We start from the raw sequence: 19,458 nt of genomic DNA on the forward strand, positions 1-19,458 counted from the left end.
AGAACAATTTTTTCATCAATTCTATTAATTGTAATAAAACTTAACATTTTCTCTTTAAAATGCTTTTTTTAAACAGTTCTACGACCATATGACATTTTTTTTGCAAAAATACGTGAATTTGATTCTTTTTAATTTTGTGATTCTAATTGTTTGCAAAGTATATTAATTAATACAATATAAGTGCAATTTGTTATTTAAGTTTGAAATTATTATTAGCTATTAGTATATTTAAAGTTTTCTCTTAAAAAAAATATCTAAAATTATGTAATATAATTTAAATTATCATTATAATTGTAATTTGAAACAAAAATTAATTTTATAAATATTAATAATATTTGTTAAAAGATTTATTCATAAATTTGTTACAAGATTCATTTATTTAACAATTTAGCATATGTGGAAATAAAGAGTTGTTCAAGAAATCAAGTTTTTATTGTTATATATATCCATATCTTTATATATACACGATTTTCTAAACATAAATAATATAAGTTAATTCTCTTAATTTTAATAAAAAAACAACCATTAGTAATTTTATCCAATCAATAATTTTGCGCTGTATATTCAACTATAGCAGAATAGTTTCTTCATTTTAATCATTGATAAATATATATGTATTATTAATATATATATTTATCAATGATTAGACTGAAAAAAGACTATTCTATTATAGTTACTTAATTTCATGTCTAAATTTTAGATATTTGTTATTTGTTATTATCATTTTGTTACATATTATATACAGCATAGTGTTGCTGTATATAATACGTGACATTTTGATCTAAATGTTACCTGTAAATTACATAATGGTTACTAGAACAGATAATATGTGTTCTGTAAATAATATATAAATATTACAGAACAGTGTGTACTAAATTCTATTATAATGACGTAATTTTATATCTAAATTTTATGTATCTATTACGTATTATATACAGGCATAATGTTGCTGATATTTTCATCTAAACATCATTTAAAAGTTGACATAATCGTTACCATATCTGTTCTCTCAATGTTACAGAACAGTGTTTACTATGTTCTGTTACAGTTACGTAATTTATATATATAAATTTTATGTATCTATTACGTTTTAAAAGTTGACATAATGGTTACCATATCTGTTCTGTCAATGTTATGTAAATGTTACAGAACAGTGTTTACTATGTTCTGTTATAGTTATGTAATTTCATATATAAATTTTATGTATCTATTACATTTTAATTTCATGTATCTATTATGTTTGATATACAAGAATAATGTTGCTGACATTTCCATCTAAACGTTACTTAATCGTGGACATAACGGTTACCACAACAGCGAACAGCTGTTTTGTAAATGTTCTGTAAAAGTTACAAAACAGTGTTTATTGGGTTGTCTACACAAGCATTATTCGCACTTTGCGGATTCTCTGCAGACGATGCCATATTTACTTTTACATCTGTTTCGACTTTCTGCAAAATACATAAACATACAGAATTTCAATTTGTACATACAAGATATTAATTTATAACAAGTAATACATATACCTCTCACTTACATAAGTCATATCATTGACAATTTGCAAACTTTTTGTAGGCGATGCAATATTAATTTTGACATCTGTATCAATCTTGACTTTCTGTAAAATATTTTCATTATTGCACAAAATTATTTCATTTTTATTAATTGACGTATCAATGGGAAGAACTTTCTCAACATTAACCTTATCATTTATTTTCTCATTATCTTTTTCTAATTGCTGCACCTGTAAAATGTATATTAGAAAATATAAAGACAAACATTTTCATAACTAATAAAATAAACTTTTAATAGATGTATAATTTATAATATAAGTGATATTCTTACCAAATCATCAGAACGGACAATCCTTACATTTTGGGTTAAATTTTCAATACTTTGTAATTTTTGTATCACCCGGTCTGCTACAGTTTCTATTTTTGTTATTTCTGTAATAAAATTTGTATTAATTTATAATAACAATTATATTTTGAATGTATAATATTTATTTCGTTTCATCGTTCACTACTGTATTCATTAAATATTAGATAACCCGGGAAAAAATGGCCCATATATAATTATATATGAAATATGCTCATATATAAATATATACAAATATATATGATTATATATAATTATCATATGATGTATATATAGTTATATATAATCCTGTATGATGTAATATATTGTCATATATAACCGTATATGAGATTATATATATTTATATATAATTTTATACAATTATATATATATATTTTATATATAATTATATATGAGCATATTTCATATATATTTATATATAATTATATATAATTATATATAATTATACATGGACTTTTTTTCCCGGGAATATTTATAGTTTTTATACTTTTTAATACTGAGTTCGCTATTAGACTTTCTTGCTGTTGCTTGAGTACCATTCATATTGAACGTTTTTGTTTCTTCCTTTTTGTTCGATGGCTTGTAATTTTCATCGTCAGATGAAATTAATGTTTCGTCTTCATCCGAAGAAGTACACCACTAAAAATGAATGACATTGAAAAACAAAAAAATAGAATGAATATAATAAGCACATTGGATGCTTTGTTATTTTAATGCATTGATTCGTGAATCTATGTGATCAAGCGATGGTCGTATGTGACCATAAATTGCACAAATATCGCAAGTTTGCAGCATGCAGATAAAAGATAGTAAAAGACATTTACTTACATTTTTTATATAAGATGTTTGTTTTTTTAGATTAGGCAACATATTTTGTTGTATCAACGCTCCAGCTTTCATTTTAGATCGTTTGTTAATCTGTAAAGATCGAGAATATATAAAAATATGAATATACTAATATGAATATACGAATGATTTATAATAACATTGACATTTAATCATTATATTTACTTTCAATTCAGTTTTTCGTTTTTTAGTACATTGGTTATATTCATCATCATCAGACTCATGGTCATCAGTAAATGATTTTTTCATCAATTTCTTTCTATCACCCTTACATGGATTTTTAATATTGAATTTCTGTATTTCTAATAACTGTCGATGCATATCTGTCCATTCTAGAAAAAATAATGTTCACCGAGTATCGATGTTATTATTGCAGTTACATGAGCAAATTTGGTTATATTGTAAATTTTCTAATAATAAGTAGGCCTCATCAAATATTCTTGAACGCGCTCACTCGCTCACTCACTCGTCCGCGTCGGCTTGCTTACTCGCATGCAGTGTGATATACTCGATTCATTAATGCGAACATCGGAGCCCTTATTAATTATAAGATTTTAGTTGCTATATAAGTAACTTTTATTTTACAGGATATTTATATTTGATTTATAAAATTTATATTTGATTATATAAATGTATGCATATGCATTATATAAATGTATGTATTGCATATATATATACCTCCAAATGCAAGAATTTTGATTACCGTCGTATTCCAATCTTTTTCTGTTCACGTTTTAATGATTTTTTTCATTTTCATCGCATTCTTAATGTCACAAGAGGGCCATGATATTTGAACAGAGTTTCCTTTATTTACTAGTTCTTGTAACATTTCATCGTTGTACTTTATTATTAACCATTCTCTAAATCCCACAGCGATACTATTATTTTCATTGACGAATTCGACGAGCAAACAATCATTGTTATTCATTATATACAAATAACGATGAAATCTCAACTATATAAAGAACCGAGAAGAACTTCCAAAACAATTGCACGATGCCGACTACCGAAGTACCGAGTACTGCCGAGCAATGTTGTTAGATGGGCCCCTTTTTTGTGCACGTACGACAAATCCAGTATCAGTAAAATGCTTCGAGTAATAAAAAGTTATATATTTAAAATTAAAGTTTTTACAAATGAAAAATCAAAAACCATAAGAAAAAAAATAAAATTTTTACAAACGATAAAACAAAGGCTATAAGGAACTCTTTTTCACTCGATCGAAGCATTTTACTGATATCGGATTCGACGCATGTGCGCAAAAAAGGGGGCTCATGTAACAACACTGCTCGGCAATACTCGGTATCTCTCGATAGTTGGCATGAAATTATTTTGCAAGTTTTTGTCGGTTTTCTTTATGTTTAAGATTTCATTGTTATTTGTACATAATGAATAATGATGATTGTTTGCTTGTCGAGTTCGTCAATAAAAATTATAGTATCGCTGTGGAATTCAGGGAATGGTTAACAATAAAGTGCGACGACGAAATTTTACGTCAATATCATGGCCGTTTGTGTTGCTTTAATTTGTGTCCCGATCACGTGTTTGTTGGTGAATAGTGAAAACTGAAAACCGGATCGTTATTATAAAATATACAAACGCTAAAAGTGACAAACAAACAGGTGTATTAGCTACGCAATGAACAGTTATTGCAAGTTATAAGTTATTCCGCGTTTTTCATATTTACGAATTGTTATGAATAGTAGAGGACCATATAGAAAATATCTTCAAGATGCAAGAGAAGAAGTTCCAGCAACAACTATTCAATCTCGACGAAGGAACGAAATACAAGCTGAATTGATTTTCAATAATCAGGTATACTTATAAAAAATAATAGGATTATGAAATTATATATATAAAACAACCTCAACATGGATATTTATTTTATATATATAACATATAAGAAATGTTTTAATTTATATAACATATAAGAAATCTTTTTGTAAAATATAGCACAATATTTGCTAACAAATTATTTCAAAAGTCAATCAAAAAGTTTGTTTATCCGCATTTAGTTACTTTTTATGAAATGTTTTTATTCGGCTTTGTTTTTGTCTAAACAGTGTATATTTTCAACAAATTATGTAAGTATCTAATAATTTGACTATATATTTATTGCAGGAAGAAAATAATGCAGTAGAGAATATAATTGGCATGCACGATGAAGCGCTTCAACAGTTTGAAGAAATTAATGAGCATTCCTCAATAGATGAAAATAACAGTAGCGATGATGAAATCTATAACAACCAAGTTAATAATGCCAATGATGAAGAAAATATTTTTGATGATGCACATGGTGAAGATGGCAATAATGAAGAAGTAAGAATTGGATTACTCTCAGTATAAATTATGTTTACTATACTACTGCTAATTTTTTTGTGTTAGAAAAACCGAATTTTTGTACTTTGTGTTAATTTTAACATTTCCTTTAAAGCAATTAATGTATGAAATTATATGATATTATATTATGATATACTTTTAATTTAAACTACATGTGTTTTTATGTATGAAATATTTCATATATTTTATTAAAATTTCATATAACATCTCTAATTACATTTTGCTAATCAGAATGGAATTTTGTAGATAATTTTAGAAAACAATTTCTTTGCAGATGAGGCAACCGATTTATGAAAACTGTCCATTAACCCAAGATGAAAGTGATCTCCTTATCATGAGCTTTATAATCCGTCATGGCTTAACAGATCTAGCATTTGATGATCTTCTAAATTTAATAAATTGTCATCTTCCAATTACACTAAATTTTTCTCGGCACTTATTCTTAAAAAAATTTCCGAAAACCGCAAACATGAAAACAATTTTCTATTGTCCGGAATGTTTTGTGGAATTAAATTTTGAACAAATGACTCATATTAATTGTACGTCTTGTAATACATGGTATATGAGAATTGATTTAGTACGTGGTGGGCATTATTTTGTACATTTACCGTTAAAAGATCAATTACGTAATTTATTATCAGGACCGCTTTTTTATAAATTGCAAAGAAGTTGTGCAGAACAGTCAGTAGTAGAACTAGGAGAGTTCTAACGCAGGTCCTCCGAGGGGTATGCGGGTCGAGGGGAAACCGTGCGGGCGAGGGGGCATGACGTCACGCGGGCGGAGGGGGATTTTGGCGGCGCGGGGGAATGCCGACAAGGTAATATAGTTTTTCAAACAGAAACAAAAAAAACATTATCCTTTTCATTTTTCTAGGAAGATGGGTTTATTGGGGGTCGGGATATGTTTATAATCGGCTTATGTATTACAAAGATGGGATGCCGATGTCCGGATCCTCGAATTTACATTATATTATATTTATATTATATTATATTATATATTATAAACAAATAGCGTCTCGTAAGATTGCACGTGCAGCCGAATCGGCGCGTGTGTATTACAAAGATGGGTGCCAATGTCCGGATCCTCAAATTTATATTATATTATATTTATATTATATTATAAACAAATAGCGTCTCGTAAGATTGCACATGCGGCCGAATCGGCGCGGTGTACTACAAAGGCGGGTTATTATATTTATATTATATTATGAACAAATAGCGTCTCGCAAGATTGCACGTGCGACCGAATCGGCGCGGTGTCCTCTTCATTTCTTTTCTAGGAAGAGCCGTTTATCCGGGGGTCACAATATTTATAAATAATATTGTTACGTTCTGCCGATGAATGATAAAAACAAATCGTGCAATAAACAGACCGTAATTATATTTATCGGTAACCGTGAGAAAGATACAGGAAGATCGGTGATGAAACGACACCGGTCTCCTCGAGATGACAAAAAAGAAAAAAAAAAAAAAAACAAAAAATATAAACAAAAAAAAAAAGATAAAAGATTAGTGGAATTTTTTGGTGGAAAACTAAAAGATACAGACTAGATAATAAAGTTCTTCTAACAAAATACCCAACAAGCACAGCTGCACATAATGACAATAATTTTTTCTAACGAAATATTCAATAAACACGGCTGGATCCGCAGCAATAAAAATACTCATAAGAAAATAGAATTTTCTCTAACATGATCACGTGCGAAGGAACCCTCGAACCGATATCCAAACGCACCAATCGACGATTACTACGAGTAAAATACGAAAAGTAGGAGAAACACCCCGTCTAATGAGAACACTGGCATGATTTTTAACTTATTAAAGTTGGAAGATCCCCACTTATGCACAAGTCCAATTCGTTAAATCTTAGAGAGACCTTACTCCCACGCAATTTTTCTAAGAAGAGCCGTTTAAAGGTGATAGATAAAATATATATAAATAAAGAACGAAGGGTGTCAAAATTATAATAGTACACGATTTGAAAGTGTATACATCGGTTAAAAAAGTTTTGTGCGCCAAGTGTTCGACGGCGATCAGATTTTGCGTTTAAAAAGTATAGTGGATTCTTTATAATTTTTGTGTGCGTCAAGTGTTCAACGGCGACTAGAGTGACACTCTGCCAATCTGCGAAGGATGGAAATAAATAATTTTGAGGCAATACTAGACGAGTCGTCTGATGAAGATCACGCATTATCAGACGACAGTGATTACAACAGCGATCAAAGCGAGGACCTCACGGAAATTGTTGAGAAGACAGTGTTTCATTCAGAAATTATTGCGTTGAACGGACGTACAAAATTTTGCGCCATATACTTTTATTATTCTACGGGTAGTGATTATGCTGTATGTGCTTCGTGTATGATAGCTATAGCAGACACTGACTATGGATACATGTATGCTGTTCGGAAGCATGTAACTGAACTGTACGACGTAATAAGTGGTCGATCCTGCTCCAATTGCAGACAAGCATTATATCAGGTAATGCCGTGCAACATATGTCCGATTTGCACACAGTAAAACAAAAAAAAAAAAAACCATGGAAAACTCCGAGCAGACTGAACGTGACTTGTTGGAGCTGTCGCATCAAGTCACCACTTTGGGCGAGTATTTTGCATGGGCGCAGCGATGCGAAGAATTTATCAAACAGCTCGAGGAATGCAGTCGTATCAAGCGTCCGCGGCTCTCGATCGGAGTTCGGCAATCTTTGGTGGCTAGAATCGCGCGACTCGAGGGTGTGAGGACTCGATTAGAGAGACGGTTTATACACAGCGGTGGTGATTACAGTGGTGACAATACCGCGGAAAGACTTATTTGGCGGGAGATTGATACGGCGTTTGAAAGCCGTATACCGGTGCGGTGATTAACGCACCGGTTAGTATACGGCTTTCAAACGCCGTAGTATTATATCGAACCGCGACAATTTCTCGAGGACGCCAAAGACATTGTGCTCGAACACGTGAAAAATGTGCTGAAAAAACACTTTAATGTGAAAGTGAACACTGTGTTCAATGGTGAATTCGTGTCGGGTGATAAACGGACAAATAAAAGTGTAAATACGAGAAACTGTGAACTCTTTCGCACGTCCGATTTACACGAGTGGTACGCGTCGTCGAGCCCACTCTTGCCTCGCTCGAAGAATTTCAAGAACGCGATAGCGGGTGGGCATTGTCGCGAATTCTCTATTTAACTGTAAATATAAATAAATATAATCCAATGCGCGCGGGGTGCCATATTAAATTACCGCGAGAAATAACAATGAAGAGAGCGGTAATAAACGTGCAATCCAAAGACAATGCGTGTTTCGCGTGGGCAGTGGTCGCTGCTTTGTATCCAGCTGCACGAGACGTAGGTCGGGAGTCTTCGTATCCACATTATACGACAGTGCTAAATCTCCAGAACATTGAATTTCCAATGACATTGAGTCAAATTAAAAAATTTGAACTTTATAACGACATTTCGATAAATGTATACTGCATCGAGAAAGAGAAAGAGAAAGAGAATAACATTATCCCGATACGTCTGAGCGAGCAAAAGAAGGATAGACACGTCAACTTGTTGTATATACAAGATTCGCAAGACCTCGGACATTTCGCGTGGATCAAGAATTTATCCCGCCTCGTGAGCTCGCAACTGAGCAAACGTAATGGCCAAAAATATATCTGCGATCGGTACGTATATTTAATAAAAATGCAAAATATATATATATATATACGATAGAAAAATTAATTATTTCCATTTTTTACAGATGTTTACACTATTTTGGATCGGACGACAAGTTGCAGTCGCACATTGTAGATTGTCGAGAAATGAACGAGTGCGCCATCCGGTTACCGAGTGATAAAGACAAGTGGCTCGCGTTCAACAACTACAACAGAAAGGAGCGACTTCCCTTCGTCGTATACGCCGACTTGGAGTGCGTGCTGAGGAAGACCGACGGTGATCCGAGGACGTCTACGTACACGTTTCAGCATCATCAAGTATTTAGCGTAGCTTATTATGTACATTGTTCGTACGACGAATCGTTATCCGCGTATCATTCTCACCGTAGTACCGTGGTTCGTAGAAAAATTAAAAAATTTAGCGCAACGCGTAAAAACTATTTTAACCATGAATGTCCCCATGGTAAATTTAACGCGAGATGAGCGGGAAAAATTTCACAGCGCGACACACTGTCACATTTGCGAAAAACCGTTCGCGCAAGACGATACACGCGTACGCGATCATTGCCATCTTACCGGGCGGTATCGAGGTCCCGCGCATTCAAACTGCAATTTAAATTATAAAGACTCTTTTTGCATTCCCATAGTATTTCACAATTTATCCGGTTACGATTCACATTTTATCATCAAAGAAATAGCTACCGCGTTCGAAGGCTCGATCGACGTACTACCGATAACAAAAGAAAAATATATTTCATTCACGAAATATGTTAAAGTTAAAGATACCGTTGAAAAATCAGATTGGCGAAACGATATAAAGTTACGGTTCATCGATTCATACAAATTTCTCAGTACTAGTCTCGAAAAATTGGCATCGTTTTTAAATAATGATAAACTTCAAATTTTAAAATCGGAATTTCAAAATTTATCAATTGAAGAGTTCAATTTATTGACGCGAAAAGGTATTTTCCCATACGAATACATTGACTGTGTCGATAGGTTGCACGATACATGTTTACCACCGCGCGAATCATTTTACAGTTCTTTGACCGGTGACACCGTATCCGAGAGCGATTACGCGCACGCTAAAAACGTCTGGAGGCTGTTCTCCCTACGAACCTTGGGCGAATACAGCGATCTGTATTTAAAAACGGATGTCTTGTTATTGGCAGATATTTTTGAAAATTTCCGCGACAAATGTATCGAGAGTTATGGGCTCGACCCCGCGTATTATTATACTCTTCCCGGATACACATGGGACGCCATGTTAAAACATACGAATATTACGTTCGAATTACTTACTGATATCGATATGGTTATGTTTATCGAACGGGGAATACGCGGTGGCCTGAGTCAATGTTCCGGCAGATACGCGCGAGCCAATAACAAGTACACGCCGTCTTACGATCCATCGAAACCGTCATCCTACATGATGTATTTCGATGTAAACAACTTGTACGGTTGGGCGATGTGTCAACCGCTGCCCTATGCCGAATTTCGATGGGTCGACGATATCTCTGACTTTAACGTTAGCGCAATCGCTTCGGATTCGCCCATAGGTTATATTCTCGAGGTTGATCTAGAGTATCCGCAACATCTTCGCGATGCGCACGCTGACCTACCGTTCTGTCCGACGCGCGATAAGCCGCCTGGCAAGCGGCAAGACAAACTCCTCGCAACCTTATACGATAAGAAGCGTTATGTCATACACTATCGCAATCTACAACAATGCACGCGTCACGGCCTTCGCGTCGCAAAGATACATCGCGTATTGCAATTCGTTCAATTCGCATGGCTGCGCGATTACATCGAACTCAACACCCGGTTTAGAACGCGCGCGACAAACGATTTCGAGAAAAATCTGTACAAGTTAATGAACAACGCGGTATTCGGTAAAACTATGGAAAACGTGCGCAATCAGGTCGATGTAAAATTATTAACAAAGTGGGATGGACGATATGGCGCGGAGGCGATGATCGCGAAACCAAATTTTCACAGCAGGAGCGTCTTTTCGGAAAATTTGATCGCTGTCGAATTGCGCAAATTCGAGATAAAATTCAATAAACCGATCTACGTCGGCATGTGCATCCTCGACATTTCTAAAACGTGTTTGTATGAATTTCATCACGAATACATGGTACCGTTATATCGAGAGAAATGTAAAATAATGTACACCGATACAGATAGTTTAATTTATCACATCGAGTGCGAGGATGTGTACAAGAACATGAAACGCGATATTGCTAAATTCGACACGAGCGATTATCCGGTTAACAATGCATACGGTATACCGCTCGAGAACAAGAAAGTGCCGGGTTTGATGAAGGACGAGAATAATGGTGCGATCATGACTGAATTTGTCGGGCTTAGAGCAAAAATGTATGCATTGCGAGTAGATAATAAAAAAGATACAAAAAAGGTTAAAGGTGTCAAGAGTAACGTCGTAGCGAGAACGATAACGTTCGACGATTACACGCGGTGTCTGCGCGATGAAATTGAGATAACTCGACGACAGTCTTGCATAAGATCCAAATTGCACGAAGTGTATACAATCAGCGAGACAAAAATTGCTCTGAGTCCGTACGATGACAAGCGATATATCGTACCTGATTCGACCGACACGCTACCGTGGGGACATTTCCGAATACCCTTATAATATAATGTATATATGTATGTGTGTATGTATGTATGTATGTATGTGTGTGTGTGTGTGTGTGTATCGGGAAAACAAAATAAATATAATTCTATCTTTCTTTTATATTTTATATTTTACATGCTGAATATATCTTACATATATTTTATATGCTGTATATATTTTACATATTTCAGATACTTTATATGTTTAAAATAAAATACAATTTGTATGAATCAATTAAATCACATTGTCCTTGTGTATCCAAGAGTTGTGCGATCCATCGAATCCCAGCCATTTCACGTAAACCTCGTCACCTTTCCTGCGCAGTACTTTCTCCACGAGATACACGTCCGGATAAGTTGCGCGATGCAACTCGTATTCGTAGAATGCTCCAGCAATAGATTTTCCGCGATAGTCCTCGAGTAGATAGGTTACGGGATTAGTACGCTGCACTTTAATAATCTTAAACACCTCGGTGGTCCAATTTGGTGTGTAACCCTTCTCGAAGATCGTCTTATACTTGCTAACGCGTACCGGGTTACCTACTTTAAATCTTGCTGGTGCCGCAATCTTTACGTTGCTGTATACTGTATTTAAAAGTTTATCGGCTATCGCGGGGGTAACATCGATAGGTCTCATACCGATAGTGCGATGCTTGCGCGCGTTGTAATCCGACACGAGTCGCGGCAACGCGTCAACCCACTTGTAAGTTCCGTTCAGCGTAAACATTTTCCACATGTCATTCTTTAACGTGCGATTAAATCGTTCGACAACCGATGCCTTCAACACCGAATACGTGGAATAATGATTGATGTCGTGTTTTCTTATGAGACGTTGTACGTCGATGTTGTAAAATTCCTTTCCCATATCGGTTTGCATGTTTTTCGGGCATCTCTTACTATCTCGAATTATCTCAGCGATAGCATCAGCCGTCTCACTTCCACCTTTACTCTTGAGCGGTACGGCCCACGCGTACTTGCTCAGCACATCGATGACGGTGAGTATGTAGTGGTAACCTTTGTTGAAACGAGAGTACGGACGCATCTCGACGATGTCAGCTTGCCACAGGTCATCGTAACCCCGCACTATAACGCGTCTTCGGGGAAAATTTCTTCTCGCCGAAGCATGCAGTTCCTCGACGAGTCGTAGCTTCTCGATATTTTTACGTCCGTTGGATTTTAACGATGTCATGTTTTTAGCGGTACGGCTAGTCGGCGCGTAATAATATGTGCAAAGAAATTACATTATGATTTATATCTCTAACCCTTTTTTTTTTAACCATTTAATAGTCGTTTATTTCCGTTTATTGTCATTCAATAGTCGTTCTTTATCATCCGCTACCATTCGTTGTCGTTCGATAGCCGTTCGTAGCCGTTCCTGACCCGTTTGGTAGTCGTTCCTGATTCGTTCGTAGCCGTTCCTGACCCGTTCCTGAGCTGTTAGATAACCGTCCAATAACCGTTCTTGAACCGTACGTTGTCGTCCGCTGTCGTTCGTCAGCCGTTCGTAGCCGTTCTTGATCCGTTTGTTGCTGTCCATTGTTGTTCGTTGACGTTTCGTCGTCGTTTGTTAGCGTTTCGTTGGCGTTTCGTCGTCGTTTCGTTGTCGTTCGTTGGCGTTTTGTTGGCGTTTCGTTAGCGTCCGTTGACGTTTCGTTGACGTTTCGTTGGTGTTTGTTGACGTTTCGTCGTCGTTCGTTGGCGTTTCGTTGACGTTTCGTCGTCGTTTCGTTGACGTTTCGTTAGCGTTTGTTGACGTTTCGTCGTCGTTCGTTGGCGTTTCTAATCTAGCGATATTCGTATGCCGAAGCTCGTTTATCAGAGTCTGTAACGCACGCACGTCTTTCTCGAACGAAGCAAGCTTCTCGTCTGACTCTCAGTTGATTTCTCAACGTTTTAACGCACTGATCCACGTACAGTTTGTTGACGACGTCGGTATCAGCCACAGGTTGCGCTACACGACGAATCTTGCGCGACCTCGCGTCAAAGTCCGTAACGGTGCGACACAGAGCGTTATCGCGCACGAAACTTCTCATTAATCCACTCCATCGACGGTACGAAATGACGTTCGTCACGTCTCTACTCTGCTCGGATATCCCAAATTTGTTGATATGCATCATCGATGCGAGCGATGTCGGTCGATCGATTGATTAGTTTTGTCGAGACACCGTTTAATTTATAATAATGCCGGCTTCGCGAAGTTCCTCGATGATCGACAAGATCTCGTTGTCGTGACCGTTGTGACCCGCTTGGTGTGAAGCATCGAGCAATCGTAGACGATCCACCAGCTCGTTGGGATCGTCCCAGTGCACGTAGTCAATCTTGTTGTCGGTTAGCGTCATTTCGCGAGGCGCGAATAATCCCTTTCCGGATTTTGTTCTTTTGGGTTCGATCGGTATCAACTTTGCGATTATTTCTTTGTACTTGTATCCCCTGTTACTCAGTAATCGACCGTGTGTATCGTGATTGCGTTTATGCGCGCTCGTCGTCAACAGCATGCTCTTGTACGTTTGCTTATCATCCTCCGTATAGATGACATCATCGGGAAATTTCTTAAAGATCAACTCGTAAAGACCAGGTGTGCCGACGTATCGTATGCCGTCGATAATTATGCTATCCGCGTTGTCCACGTCAAAACGTTTATTACCGAACATCATTCCATTCTTGTCGAGATAAACACCGTACACGTTGTCTATATCACTCTCTTGATCGCCGCTCAAGATAGGTCAGATGTACCTTTGACCCAGTGGACCTAATTGATCTCGCAACGTTTCTTGACCTTCCGGCGTTTGCAACTGATTTCGAACGGATGTTATGAGCGAGTCGTCCGTGGTTTCAAAAACATCCTGGCTCCTGAATAATTCGGGCATCGTAGGTTGTATAGTTCTCATTGACGCGGACGGTGTAGAGGTTATCAGCGGTACATCCAGTGGAGCGTCCGATCGTTTCGATTTATGCGGTGTCGGTGAGCGATCCGACCTGACGTTTGATCGTTTTCTCTTTTGCGGTGTCACATCATCATCATCATCATCATCCTTCTCGCGCTTCGGGATGGACAATGCTTCGATCCGTCGACAGTGCGTCGGTGTTACTCGCAGGCTCGTTCTTCACCGCGATCGAACTAGAGTTGTCGACGATCTTTTGTAACGGCTCAATGAGAGGTCTAAAGCGTCTATCCAACACGATATCCTCCTCGATCTTACCGGTCTTCAAAGCGCGATGTTTCTTGCGAATCGATTCGCTGGTTTTCACAATTGCCCTCGCAATCTTCTCGCGCTCGCGAATATCCTCGTTCTTATCGATCGCAGCCATCGCGGAAAAACAAAAATGTCAATCTCTCTTTCACGTTTCACCCCGATGAAGTATCGGCAACAACTAATCGTTTTGCGGTATCGCTAACACGTTAAATCCTTTTCTGTATCGACCATCGTTGAGCGAACTGTCCTTGTCTATTACTACGAATCCGTACTTGCGCTGCCAACAATCGCGACACAACGCGCAAAATTCATCGTACGGCATGTCGGTATTCACGTGATCGTTGTACACGTGTTTCAGGTTGGTACCATCCTGTTTGAACAGGATCAGCAGGTTCGCGTTGTCGCGTATTAGATGTTTAGGTATTCTCGCGTACGTCTGACAGAGATAAAAGCAGTCCACGCTCGAGTGTCGACCCATTGAAAAATACTCTCTCACCGCATTTTGCTTATCGCATGCCACGTCATCGAACACGAAGATCGAGTTTGGACGCGCCTCGCTCGGCGGAATGACGTCACTGTTGTTGCAGAATGTGAAGTAGCCGATTTCGTCGATCGATGTCAACAAATTTTCCAGATATCGATATTTCGGTTGTTGCAACGACTTCGAGTACACGTACACGTTTTCGAAACGTACACCGTGCGGACTTTCCAGCAGGCTTATTAGAACGTTGGTTTTACCACAATTCGAGGGGCCACAAACGATCGCGCGTATAGTAGTCGGTAGCATCGTACCATGCTTGCGCATCTCCGCGTTGTCCCCCATCGATCGTAATCTGTCGTCGCAATTCGTCACGCGTATCGCCAAAGGTTGTCGCACGAATCTCATTTTCACACTGTCGACTGAGGAATGCTGGATCGAACGCCTATTTATAGATGCGCGGAACCGCAAATCGCTCAGTAACAAAAATGTTCGTGCTGCTGTTGAGACCTTCCGATATTTGCAATTTGAGCGCCGAACAGTTACAATTTGTGCCGAAAGTCGTTCTGTTGCGAATGTGCGGCAATCACGTCCACTACATGTGGGACAAGCTTCCCGAACATATAAAAGCTGACTCAGAGGTTCAACAATATCGACGCTGTTACGAACATTACAATCAACCGTGGCAGCGAACGCACATCGACGGTCCAGCACCGTTAATAAAAAATTGTGACAAATGCCAGGAAAAATTATAAGAGGTTGTGGTTTCTTAAATCGTGCGATAAACGCACTTCCTTTCGAGTTACATATTCCCGGCTATCAGTTTTGCGGTCCGGGCACTCATTTGGGAAAACGATTGGCGAGAGGTAATCGGGGTATAAATCCATTGGACGCGGCGTGCTGCGAGCACGATATAGCGTACTCCCGGAGCAACGATCTCACCGAGAGACACGCGGCTGACAAGATACTCGCCGAGAGAGCGCGAAAACGCATCGTTGCGAAAGATTCGACTCTCGGTGAGAGAGCCGCAGCCACAGCTGTTTGGGCAGCGATGAAAACCAAGACAAAAATCGGTATGGGTATGAAGACGAAGACGAAGACGAAGACGAAGACGAAGATGAGGACTACGCGGAAAAGGCCGACGAAAAAACGGATACTTCCGACAGCGAAACGAGGCGGTGTATTGCCGATTCTACCAATGTTGGGCGCGCTCGGATCCTTGATCGGTGGAGCGGCCGGCGTGGCCAAGGCGGTGAACGACAGCAAAGCCGCGCGCCGTCAGTTGGAGGAGCTGCAACGTCACGATCGCGCGATGGAAGGCAGCGGACTTTATCTCGCTCCGTATAAATACGGACAGGGACTGTATCTCGGTCCGTACAAACGTGGACAAGGAGTGGCAACGAAGAAAAAAAAAAAACGTCGAAAAGACGCTAAAAATGCCCACGGGTGTGACAACAAACATACAATTAGAACAATTGGCGAAACGTATGCGTATACCGTACTTTAGAGGGGTTTTCATGCGTGATTCGTTACCGATCGGTGGTATATATCGAAACGAGAGCGGCATCGTGAATTTGGATATCACCAATGGACCGGGTACTCATTGGGTAGCGTACGCAAAGAGGGGAAATCGTGCTATATATTTAGATGGTTTTGGTAATCTTCGACCGCCAAATGAATTGGTGCGATATTTTGGACGGAACGTTACGAAGATCGAGTACAATCGCACGTCCTTTCAAACTTACGATCAAAGCATCTGCGGACAATTGTGCCTGCGGTTTCTCCGAACGGTCGACGGCAATCGGTGTGAATTTAAAGCCTGACGATGCGCCGTTAAGACTCAGTATTCGTTAAACAGTTTTGTCGACATGTCTATGACATTCACGCTAACTGGGAAGAGTAGCGTCCTCGCAGCACACTACCATCCAGCTGTAGATTTGAGCGACGGTGATTACGAGCTCGGTGTAACTAATTTTGAAACTTATCATACGATATCGAACGTGAATTCCTCGAATAATAAATTTTATTTCGATGAAGATGACACGGAAATTACGATTCCCGAGGGATCGTACGAGATACACGCAATACACGAGTTTTTGAAACGTGCAATTTCACGGAAACGCCCGCGACGCGTAGTTCGCTCCGGCAATCGTGTCGACAAACGCGGTGATATCACGTTGATATCGCGAGAGGAGACCGTTCAAGCGAACGGTGACGAAGACGAGGCTGTAGAATACCCGATAGTGCTCCGTGCTAATTACAATACGATGAATAGCGAGATCAAGTGCGCATTCAGAGTAAACTTTAACAAACCCAACAATATTGGATCGCTGCTGGGATTCTCGTCGAAGCGTATATTGCAACCGAAACAGTGGTATCAATCGGACATACCGATTAATATCATCAACGTAAACATTATCCGCGTAGAGTGTAACGTGACCGCGGGTGCATTCAGCAACGGCAAACGTGTTCATACGATACATGAATTTTCACCGAGCGTTCCGCCAGGATATAAGATATCGGAAACGCCGGCGCAGATCATTTACCTGCCGATCATCGCGCGGAGCATTATGGATCTAACGAAACGCGTCGCGGATCAAGACGGACGATTGCTCGATTTTCGAGGAGAAGAGATTACCATCAGATTGCACGTACGACGGCGACAAAATTAGCGTGCGATACATGAGATGCTCGTGTTGAACGACTCGAAACACGCGAAAGATAATAATATCTTTACGGTACCGATTGATGATATCATCCGATCATCATCATCATCATCATCATCACCATCATTAGGTTGCGCTAAAAAGATCAGAAAGAAACTCAACGCATCGAACGTTAAATTTTTACAATCTTTGGGATTCGCGGTGCGAAATATCTAAGAAAACATGACCGATATCCTTAATATCGGAGGTGAACCGGTCTTTGACGATCGTATCGTCAAGATCGAGACTCACACGTACAACCCGTACGCCAATACGACGTTTGAGCACAGCGATGAGATACGAATACCCATACAACAACAGGATCTGTATACTTTGCCGTATGAGAGTTTTCTGTACATCGAGGGGAAACTAGTGATAAACAAACCAGCTGAAGGGTTTGATGTTGTACTGGGGAATAATTGCGTCGCGTTCATGTTTGATGAGATTCGATACGAACTCGACGGTGTGGAGATTGATCGTAGCAGAAATGTGGGAATAACCAGCACACTCAAGAACTATGTAACGATATCATCCGATAGAACCGTGATTATGAGAAACGCCGGCTGGGATTCGCCTATTAACACGAATGGATACTTTAATTTTTGCGTACCGCTCTACATGTTATTGGGATTTTGCGAGGATTACAGGCGCGTGGTGATTAACGCTCGTCACGAATTGATCTTAATACGATCGCGCAACGATAACAATTGCCTGATTGGAAATTTGGTGTTGGAGCCTGTGATCGACATATTCAAGATACAATGGCGAATGCCGCACGTCGTATTGAACGAGATTAACAAGTTATCGATGCTGCGCGCCTTGGAAAGCGGACAATACCTCAGTATGGGTTTCCGCTCGTGGGATCTGTACGAATTTCCGCTATTGCAGCGTACAACCAAACATTCGTGGCCCATTAAGACCGCGACTCAGCTGGAGAAGCCGCGATACGTTGTTTTCGTTCTGCAGACAGGTCGGAAGAACGTCATGTCCGAGGATACGAGTCGATTCGACGACTGCAAATTGACCAACGTGAAACTCTATCTGAACTCGGAATGTTATCCGTACGACGATATGAATCTGGATTTCGATAAAAACAGATGGTCGATTTTGTACGACACGTATCAACGTTTCTGCAAAAATTATTACGGATACGAGTATCTCGAGCCGAGTCTCACCGTCACGCAATTTTTACGTAACGGTCCATTCGTGATCATCGATTGCTCTCGACAAAACGAATCGGTCAAAAGCGCAACCGCGGATGTGAGATTGGAATTCGAGTGTAAGGAGAACGTGCCGCCGAATACCACAGCGTACTGCCTCATCATACACGATCGCGTGATTCAGTACAACCCGTTGACCAATGTTGTGTGCAAAATCACCTAAGTGTGGGGGAGGGGAGAATGAGACGATATAAAATCTATAATACATCAGGATCAATCGCAGTCTTCTTCTTCTCGACGTGTTGATATAAAAAACGTCATGTCCGTACCAACGTTCGTGGACCTACAAGGATTCTTCGTCGGGATGAAATTTGTCGTAAAGGAGGTGGCGGTGCTGAGAAAGGGGACCGTTCTGGCGCATTACATTTTTACATACCCCTTACCATGGAATCTCCTTACAAAATCCGACAAATCGTGTGCTTCCTGGCTGATCGCGAATCACCATGGATTACGATGGGAAGACGGAAACGTACCGTACAGCATGGCTAAACGCTTGATTAC

At 39.0% G+C, this 19,458-nt stretch overlaps 3 protein-coding genes and 1 pseudogene across 3 annotated transcripts; 2 read left to right on the forward strand and 2 right to left on the reverse strand.

The window, feature by feature from the left end:
- Positions 1-1,349: 1,349 nt before the first annotated feature.
- Positions 1,350-3,253, reverse strand: LOC138942133 (uncharacterized). The gene is made up of 7 exons (XM_070312189.1): positions 2,890-3,253; positions 2,707-2,796; positions 2,415-2,517; positions 1,846-1,946; positions 1,703-1,744; positions 1,538-1,618; positions 1,350-1,451 (listed from the first exon to the last, which is right to left on the reverse strand). The coding sequence occupies exons 1-7, from the start codon at positions 3,043-3,045 to the stop codon at positions 1,350-1,352; spliced, it is 675 nt and encodes a 224-aa protein (XP_070168290.1). The 5' UTR covers positions 3,046-3,253.
- Positions 3,254-8,277: 5,024 nt separating this feature from the next.
- LOC138942134 (uncharacterized) lies at positions 8,278-10,301 on the forward strand. Its single transcript, XM_070312190.1, has 4 exons — positions 8,278-8,753; positions 8,810-9,019; positions 9,723-9,863; positions 10,283-10,301. The coding sequence occupies exons 1-4, from the start codon at positions 8,278-8,280 to the stop codon at positions 10,299-10,301; spliced, it is 846 nt and encodes a 281-aa protein (XP_070168291.1).
- Positions 10,302-10,360: 59 nt separating this feature from the next.
- Positions 10,361-11,379, forward strand: LOC138942017 (uncharacterized). The gene has a single exon (XM_070312036.1). It carries the CDS (start codon positions 10,597-10,599, stop codon positions 11,377-11,379), a length of 783 nt encoding a protein of 260 aa, XP_070168137.1. The 5' UTR covers positions 10,361-10,596.
- A 2,081-nt stretch (positions 11,380-13,460) lies between these two features.
- On the reverse strand, positions 13,461-14,669 carry LOC138942135 (uncharacterized; annotated as a pseudogene).
- Between the last annotated feature and the right edge of the window lie 4,789 nt (positions 14,670-19,458).

The sequence above is a fragment of the Polyergus mexicanus genome, unplaced genomic scaffold (genome assembly GCF_030449975.1).
Source record: "Polyergus mexicanus isolate NDT 795.1 unplaced genomic scaffold, iyPolMexi1.0 SCAF_21, whole genome shotgun sequence".
Lineage (NCBI taxonomy): Eukaryota > Metazoa > Arthropoda > Insecta > Hymenoptera > Formicidae > Polyergus > Polyergus mexicanus.

Excerpts from the sequence above, each read along its gene's own strand:
- LOC138942133 (XM_070312189.1), bottom strand. The coding sequence starts at position 3,045 with ATGCATCGACAGTTATTAGAAATACAGAAATTCAATATTAAAAATCCA. Across the intron at positions 1,619-1,702 it reads ATGAGAAAATAAATGATAAG|AAAGTCAAGATTGATACAGA; the intron begins GTTAATGTTGAG and ends AATATTTTACAG. Across the intron at positions 1,452-1,537 it reads TTGTCAATGATATGACTTAT|AAAGTCGAAACAGATGTAAA; the intron begins GTAAGTGAGAGG and ends TGTATTTTGCAG.
- LOC138942017 (XM_070312036.1), top strand. The coding sequence starts at position 10,597 with ATGAACAACGCGGTATTCGGTAAAACTATGGAAAACGTGCGCAATCAG.
- LOC138942134 (XM_070312190.1), top strand. The coding sequence starts at position 8,278 with ATGCGCGCGGGGTGCCATATTAAATTACCGCGAGAAATAACAATGAAG. Across the intron at positions 8,754-8,809 it reads TACGTATATTTAATAAAAAT|ATGTTTACACTATTTTGGAT; the intron begins GCAAAATATATA and ends CATTTTTTACAG. Across the intron at positions 9,020-9,722 it reads GGTGATCCGAGGACGTCTAC|GTTGCACGATACATGTTTAC; the intron begins GTACACGTTTCA and ends CTGTGTCGATAG.